Source organism: Gossypium hirsutum, chromosome D06 (genome assembly GCF_007990345.1).
Source record: "Gossypium hirsutum isolate 1008001.06 chromosome D06, Gossypium_hirsutum_v2.1, whole genome shotgun sequence".
NCBI classification, from domain to species: domain Eukaryota; kingdom Viridiplantae; phylum Streptophyta; class Magnoliopsida; order Malvales; family Malvaceae; genus Gossypium; species Gossypium hirsutum.
The window spans coordinates 48,067,161-48,076,497 of NC_053442.1; the positions used below are offsets into that span (position 1 = coordinate 48,067,161).

General features: G+C 34.9%; 1 protein-coding gene across 1 annotated transcript; it reads right to left on the minus strand.

Moving 5' to 3' along the window:
* Nucleotides 1–752: 752 nt before the first annotated feature.
* On the minus strand, nt 753–6,309 carry LOC107900405 (putative EG45-like domain containing protein 1). Its single transcript, XM_041095595.1, has 3 exons — nt 6,210–6,309; nt 6,052–6,078; nt 753–1,066 (listed from the first exon to the last, which is right to left on the minus strand). Exons 1-3 carry the CDS (start codon nt 6,307–6,309, stop codon nt 753–755), a joined length of 441 nt encoding a protein of 146 aa, XP_040951529.1.
* Nucleotides 6,310–9,337: the final 3,028 nt, after the last annotated feature.

Here is a 9,337-nt window from a genome sequence, read left to right on the forward strand (position 1 = left end):
TTTGCCATCTAAAGAAGATAGAGAAAAACACTCAACAAAACTATTTTGTTTGAAAATGTTTGTCATAAGCTTGATTGAGTGCGGTTTAAAGTTGTAGTCTTTGTTTCTTAATATTAGATGAGATATAATAAGAAAGAAATCTTGTTTTTAGAAAGTATTATGGTAACTTGTATATTTGATTTCTATATTTTCTTGTTTATTATACGTCACTTTGTTTTATATTATTCTTTAAATTTATTATATATCCCAACCTCGAACGGTTTTAAAATTAGAATTATTTTTGTTTTGCAAAACATTATCTCGGAACTTTCTATGAATGTTTGGAATCTTAATTACAACCAAAAATTGAAATACATATTTGTTATTTTAACAAAATGTGTAAATAGATATGTGGTTAGAAAAATTCACTCAATCTAAAAGCTAAAATTATTTAAAATCTCACAGCTATTATAATATTTTTATTATGTCAGTAATTATTTAACCTAATGGTAAAAATATCTACATCCCTACCCAATTATAAAAAAATTTAAATTCATTATAGTTACTGCAGAGATACATCTAAAAATAATATAATAAATCTCATTGCAAATCTCTCTGTCACATACTACTATGAAATTTATTAGAAACGAAATAGTATTCCATTACACTAAGCATCTATCTCCGAAACTTCGGTCTTTGCATTGCCTTCAAACCCTACAAAGAAAAAAAAGCACCCAAAAATTTATGTAGTTGCACTAAACAAAGGAACTTCATCACTGAAGAAGCAATGGAGATGATAAGGAAGTGAAGTATGCATACTGGTTGTAGTCAATGTTAATGATACCGGCAACAGGGTTAGCAGTAAGAGCGAATGCCTCTCGGGAGAGATCAATGGTTGATGGGCATCCCGGGCAGTGATCAACGATCTTCACAGTTACGCTTTTGCCTGTGCATGGATGTGGTACCGGATTTCGGGGTCCCGTGCATGTCACAGTGAAGATTTTCCCACACACTGCCCCATTATTCCACAATGCATCACCAGCCGCGGCAATCATTTTTCCTTGATCCTTGTTAGAAATCAAACCCACTCCAAGCATAATCTAGAAGCATGAGACGTGGAGCAATTTTGTGCCATGCAAAGTGCTGAAATTTTAGCCATACAAAGTGCTCCATTATTGAGATGTTTTGTGGCTGGAAATTAAGTGGATTAATAGCCACATTTGTTGTCACTTTATCAGCCTATAAATAGAGGCTTGAACTTGTGTTGTAATGAAGAAAAATGAGAAGAAAAAAGAAATAAGAGAAGCAACGTGAGTGAAAGTGAGAAGGTTAGCAAACCTTGAGTGAGTTAAAATCTAGCAGCAGCTAGACTATCTAGTCATTGAGAAAATATTTGTAATCTTCGTATTGTAATATATTGAGTGTGTAATAAAAAGTAAATTTTCGGCCCATCACGTTTCCAACAAGTGGCATCAGAGCTACGGTTCGGAGCTTGGTTCGGAGTTCGGTTCGTGTCCGGTTCGTGTCCAGTTCGGAGTACCTTTGGTGTTCATCTAACAAGTCGATATGGGCGACGTAATTCAGCTACAAGTTCCACAATTGACGAAGACAAATTATGGAAATTGGAGCATTCGAATGAAGGCTTTGCTCGGTTCGCAAGACTGTTGGGAGATCGTTGAAAAAGGATACATCGAGCCCGGAGATGCCGCTACAGAAGTAGCTTTATCAAATGACGCTAAGAAGGCGTTACGAGAAGCACGAAAGAAGGATCAAAAGGCCTTGAATAGTATCTTTCAAGGTATGGATGAATCAACCTTCGAGAAAATATCAGATGTGAAGAACGCGAAGAATGCATGGGAGATTTTGCAAAAATCATTTCAAGGTGTAGAAAAAGCTAAAAAGGTACGCCTTCAGTCACTTAGAGCTGAATTTGAAATGTTAAAAATGAAGAGCTCCGAGAATATCGATGACTATGACAATCGTGTAAAATCGGTGGTAAATGAAATGAAACGAAATGGAGAAACTCTTGACGAGGTAAGAGTGATGGAGAAAATTCTACGGTCACTCACACGCAAATTCGAGTACGTAGTCGTTGCCATCGAAGAATCAAAAGATTTGTCAAAGATGTCGCTCGAAGAACTTGTGGGTTCTCTGCAAGCCCATGAGCAAAAGATGAAGCTAAATGAAGATAGTGAAAATCTTGATCAAGCCTTGCATAGCAAGTTGTCCGTCGACGACGGAGAAACAAGTAATAACTTTAGCCAAGGAAGAGGAAACCGCAGAGGATACCGTGGAGGCTACCGTGGTGGAAACAGAGGAGGAAGAGGATCACGAGGACGTGGAAATCAATCATATGGGAGATATCAAGAAAATAAAGATTATCAAACATCCAACCGTGGACGTGGATCTAGAGGTCGTGGCCGAGGCAGATTTCAAGAAAATAAATCTCAGGTACAATGCTACAACTGTAACAAGTATGGACATTTCAGTTACGAGTGCAGATCAACACGCAAAGTGGATGAAAGAAACCATGTAGCAGTCGCAGCAGAAGGCAACGAAAAAGTGGAATCAAGTGTCTTTCTCACTTACGGAGAAAATGAAGATCGCAAGAGAAGTGTGTGGTATCTCGACAACGGTGCAAGCAACCACATGTGTGGAAGAAAGGAGCTGTTCACAGAATTAGATGAAACAGTTCATGGACAAATAACTTTTGGAGACAACTCACATGCAGAAATCAAAGGAAAGGGCAAGGTTGTTATAACACAAAGGAATGGAGAGAAGAAGTACATCTCAGACGTTTACTACGTACCAGCTTTGAAGAGCAATCTGATCAGTCTTGGTCAACTCCTAGAAAAAGGATATGAAGTTCATATGAAAGACCGCTCACTCGCCATCAGGAACAAAAGTGGAGAATTAGTTGTTCGAGCTGATATGACGCGAAATTGTCTTTTCACCCTCGACATCGAGTCTGGAGAAGTAAAATGCATGAAGACGGATCTGAAGAATGAATCATGGTTGTGGCACTTAAGGTACGGACATCTCGGATTTTCTGGCTTGAAGCTGTTGTCGAAGACAAATATGGTGAATGGATTACCAAGTATTAATCATCCAGATCAACTGTGTGAAGCCTGTGTCAAAGGAAAGCAGCATAGGCAGAAATTTGAAGTAGGAAAATCTCGAAGAGCTAGAAGACCATTGGAAATTTACACACCGACATATCTGGTCCGTACGACATTGAATCACTCGGTGGAAACAGGTACTACCTAACTTTTATTGATGATTATAGCAGAAAATGTTGGGTTTATTTTCTCAAAGCAAAATCGGAAGCCCTAGAAAAATTCAAGGAGTTCAAAGCAATGGTGGAAAAACAGAGTGGTCGATATTTGAAGATACTCAGATCCGATAGAGGAGGCGAGTATACTGCAAAGCTTTATGAAAGTTTCTGCAAGGATCATGGAATCATTCATCAGTTAACAGCCAGACGCACTCCACAACAAAACGGAGTTGCAGAAAGGAAGAATCGGACAATTCTGGATATGGCAAGAAGCATGATAAAAGGTAAACACCTTCCGAGAACTTTCTGGGCTGAAGCCGTTGAATGCGCAGTTTATCTGTTGAATCAATGTCCAACAAAAAGTGTAAGACACAAGACACCAGAAGAAGCATGGAGCGATCACAAGCCAAGAGTTGGACACCTCAAAATTTTGGATGCATTGCATATGCACACGTTCCTGAGCAACAGAGGAAAAAGCTTGACGATAGAGGAGAGAAGTGTATCTTTATAGGCTATGACAAAAGAAGTAAGGCCTACAGACTTTATAATCCTCTTACTAAGAAATTGATTATCTCAAGAGATGTCGAGTTCGATGAAGCGGATTACTGGAGATGGAGTGAAGAAGAAAAGAAAGTGGAAGGATTATTTTTCAACGAAGACGACAATGATGTCATCAACCAAGAAGAACAAGGCGATGATCAAAGTCCTGGTACAACAGCCATTTCGTCACCAACCAGCAGCAGCGGAAGCAGCAGCTCAGATGAAGCACCCACAAGAACACGGAGTCTCAACGACATCTACAATTCTACGGAACCTGTAGAGACGCAGTTCGATTATTCACTATTCTGTCTAATGACAGAATGTGATCCAGTGACATACGAAGAAGCAATTGAAAACAATAAATGGAAGAAGGCCATGGACGAGGAGATTGCTGCAATAAGAAGGAATGACACGTGGGAGCTAACAAGTCTGCCAGAAGGACATAGCCCGATTGGTGTCAAGTGGGTGTACAAGACGAAGACCAACAAAGAAGGAAAAGTAGAGAAATACAAGGCAAGACTAGTCGCCAAAGGCTACAAGCAAAGACAAGGAGTGGACTATGATGAAATATTTGCTCCAGTCGCAAGAATAGACACAATTAGGCTTCTCATAGCGGTCGCAGCACAATACAAATGGAAAATCTATCAGATGGACGTCAAGTCTGCATTCCTGAATGGCTACTTGGAGGAGGAAGTCTACATAGAACAACCACCTGGATATAGCATACAAGGAAAGGAGGACAAAGTCTACCGATTGAAGAAAGCTTTGTATGGATTGAAGCAAGCCCCAAGAGCATGGAACACAAGGATCGACGAGTACTTCCGAAGAAATGGATTCATCAAAAGCCCGCACGAGCACACCCTGTACACAAAGAAGAATGGATATGGAGATATCATGATCGTATGCCTATATGTGGATGACATGATCTTCACCGGAAACAATCCAGGTATGTCTGATGATTTCAAGAAAGCTATGACTAAAGAATTTGAAATGACAGATATCGGTGAGATGTCATACTTTCTTGGAGTCGAGGTGAAACAAATGCAAGATGGAATTTTTGTCTCTCAAAAGAAGTATGCGGAGCAGATTTTGAACAAGTTCAAAATGAAGGATTGCAAGCCAGTAGTCACGCCAGCTGATCCAGGGATGAAGCTAAGTGTTGATTCGACAAGGGAGTCGATAAATCCGACGTTGTTTAAAAGTCTCGTTGGAAGTTTAAGGTATTTGACAATCACACGACCAGATATTACATATGCAGTAGGATTGGTGAGCAGATTCATGGAGAAGCCGAAGCAAGACCACTTAATTGCCGCAAAAAGAATTTTGAGATATATCAAAGGTACGATGAACCATGGTTTATTCTATACCCACTCACAAGATTCAAAATTAGTTGGCTACTCAGATAGCGATTATGGGGGAGACTTGGATGATCGGAAAAGCACTTCCGGATATGCATTCCACATCAGTTCCGCAGTTTTTTCATGGTCGTCAAAGAAGCAACAAACAATTGCTCTCTCAACATGTGAAGCAGAGTATATGGCCGCAGCAACTTGTACATGCCAAGCAATGTGGTTGAAGAATATTTTGGGAGAAATAGGTGTTTCAAATGAAGGTCCAATTACCATCTACGTTGACAACAAATCCGCTATATCACTTGCCAAGAATCCGGTGTCGCACAGCCGAAGCAAGCACATCGATACGAAGTATCATTTTATCCGAGAGCAAGTGAAAAACAAAAACGTGGAGTTGGTCCATTGCAGGACAGAAGATCAACTGGCAGATATTTTCACAAAGCCGTTGAAAATGGAGACATTCAACAAATTCAAAGAGAAGCTCGGTATGAAAGTTGGGTTTGAGGGGGAGTGTTAGAAATCAAACCCACTCCAAGCATAATCTAGAAGCATGAGACGTGGAGCAATTTTGTGCCATGCAAAGTGCTGAAATTTTAGCCATACAAAGTGCTCCATTATTGAGATGTTTTGTGGCTGGAAATTAAGTGGATTAATAGCCACATTTGTTGTCACTTTATCAGCCTATAAATAGAGGCTTGAACTTGTGTTGTAATGAAGAAAAATGAGAAGAAAAAAGAAATAAGAGAAGCAACGTGAGTGAAAGTGAGAAGGTTAGCAAACCTTGAGTGAGTTAAAATCTAGCAGCAGCTAGACTATCTAGTCATTGAGAAAATATTTGTAATCTTCGTATTGTAATATATTGAGTGTGTAATAAAAAGTAAATTTTCGGCCCATCACGTTTCCAACAATCCTGGCTTCCAAAGCATGCAGAAGCTAGCAATAACCACAATATATAGCATACTTAGATATTGTTTCAAATCAAAGTAATTGAATAAATAATAATTCAAAACTTGATTATCAATTCATTCAGGAGAAAATAAAAAAGAGAAAAAACCAATACTCACGAACATAATTTGTGTAGAAGGTGGCAATCCCTGGTGTTGCTGAAGCAAAGGAGACAAGGCTGGCAATGATACCAACAAAAATCAAAGTAGTCTTCTCCATTGCTTAATTAGCTTTGGTTTTTTAGGTTGTTAGTGCTGTGCGAGCACTTTAACCTGTAGGTGTGGTCCAATTATATAGGCTCATTTTTTGGTTAGTAATTATATAGGTTAATTGCCAGCCTTATATTTAGTCATTTACTAACTTATTGCAGGAAAGTGTATTAAGAAATTATTTTCATACCAATTATGCAGATGTTTTTTAATTTATTTACTCACCATAGTTTCCTTGTATATATGGAGAAAATTATTTACAAAATCCGATTAGCATCTCACAAATTAAAAACTTTAAATATGTTTCTTAATTTCCTGCAAGTCCAAATGCAGTAAACTAATCAGAAAAATTGTATCAAAATTAGGATTTACCGAATTAAATTATAACCAGCAGAAGAAGCCTGAGCCCGGAAGCATGCCCGTTTTTATCCGAATTTGTAATGATTTGAGTCCAAAAAATTTAAGCTCATAATGGTTTGAGCTCGAAAAATTCAAGTCAAAGAAAGTTCGAGCTGACCCAAGTCTGATAAAGCTCGAGTCTAAATTAATCCAAATCCAAAACTAATTTAAGCATGAGACCAAAATAGATCTGATCAAAAACTTAAAAATCCAAATCGATAACTAAACAAGCATTAATAATTAATATGATCATATTAATAATATTTAAAATATAAATAAAATTTATAATTATTTAATTTATTAAAATGCATTTTAAATATTATATAATTATATTATAATTTTATAATTGATAATAAAAAATAATTTGTGAATTAAAATAAATTTTAAAAACTTTAATTATAAATATAAAATAATTTTAGATACAATGTCATTGCATGTGTATAATAAATATTAAATGCTAATAATTATTCAAATTTACAAAATTTAAATTTGATGATTATATAAAATCTATAATAATATAATATATTAGTTTAATAATTTAATAATATTATCAAATTAAGCTTAAAACAATAACCCTCCAATCGAATTTGTTAAACTTCCCATTAATGAAAAATCAAATTTACATGAGCTAATTGGTAAAAAGAATGCCTTTAATTAAAAAAATTAGAAAAATCAATTAAAAAAAATACACCCAATTGAGCTATTCATGATAAAAGAAAAATAATTAGGCACTTTCATTAACAAAAATAATTATTGATCGATTTGACTGTTAGTAGATGCTAATGTGATTGATGGAAGTAACGAAAAACCATATGGCATGCCATACGTGACATCCCATGATAATATATATTTATAAAATTGAAAAATCCTAAAAATAAAAAAAAATCTAAAATGTACATCAAAAAATGAATTTGGACAAATGGATGTCCAAGTGCATTTAAATTTGGACATCTATTTGTCCAAATTCATTTTGGGCTATCTATTAAAGAATCCTAAAATATTATTTAAAAATCATAATTATTTTCAAAATTATAAAAGTTATTAAAAAATATAAATTATTAAAAATTTCAAAAAATATAAATAATTCTTTCTAGACCTGGCATGCCATGTTAGCATACTTATCCATGTGAGATGCCTCATGTCAGCTTCTCATTCATTTCGTCAACCACGTAATTAGTAACCATTAACAGTCAAATCAGTCAATAACAATTTTCATTAGTGGAAGAGCCTAGTTGATTTGTTCTTCACTGAGAGCTCAATTGGGTGTATTTTTTAAGAGCTTATTTGACTTTTTTAACTTTTTATTAAAGACTTTTTTGACCCTTAAGCCTAAATACAATGAAATATTTTTCAGTATTCAAAATTTAATAATGAAAATAAAAATTATTCAAATGTAAATTTAGTAATATAATAAATAATAAAGATTGTTTTTGTCAATTTAAATTTTTTTTCAAAGCCATACAAATCGTACCACAAATTATGTACACGAAGTAGAGAATTAGCAAAAAATATCGAGAAATGAAAAGCGACTTATACTACAAGTGTTACAAGTCAATTGTAATATTTGCAAGTGTTATACTAGAACACTCAGAACGTTCCAAGGATCGAACACAAGAGAGATCAGGCGATAAGATGAATGGACAATGATCAAGCATGCAATTAAGAAGTCTACCTAGCTAATGAATAAGTGCTATATTACAACAATCCATGATTCAAGGTTAATTAAACTAAACTATACCTAGGAGGACTAAATTGAACAAAAGTCATAAGTACAAAAGTACAAAAGTATTAAATCAATGAAATAGAGCAGTCGATTGATATCCATATTGCTAATTAATTCTTGTATTAGGAATCTAAATTGATCAAATTCCTAATTAATCCAATGTTACCTCTCGGTCACCATTTTACCCAATTATACGATTTAGTCCAATTTATCTCTCGACCTCACTAAACTAAATTGGGACAATCAAATTAGTTCACAATAGGATCTCCTCCCGGTCTCACCTATCTAAATGTTCATTAGAGTTGTCAATTCTAGGTTTTAAAGTTTATTTGATTTAGTCTAATTTATACAATTTAGTCCCTGACCCTAAAATTAATCATGCAACATTTCAATCAACCAACATCTATAAAACTTAGTTCTTACTCATCACTAAAATACAAAGTCCAACCAATTTCTTTCTCAAATGATTCATCAATTAACCATAATAACATGACACCTCATCATTAAATAAAACAGAAAAAACGGAGCACTTATAAATAAATACAGATAAATTTTATTTAAATATAATTAAATAATAATTAATTATAAAAAATACTAAAACCTTGAATGCTAAATTCGAGATCGTAGATCTAAATCCAAGAGTTATTAATATTTATTTATAATAGTTATTATTAATATTTAATTATGTTTAAAGAAAATTATTAGTATTTATTTACAAGTTCTCTTTATTTTTTGTTTAATTTAATAATGATGTGTCATATTATTACTCACTGATGATGCATGAGACTTATGCACCAAGGGTACATCAAATATTATTCCTAAATTAACAAGGATGAGAGTAAATGGGAGGTACGGAGGAGTAAGTGGTGATTCTGTGGAAACTGATTCACCTAAAGAGGAGGAGAGCCGAAAAGGA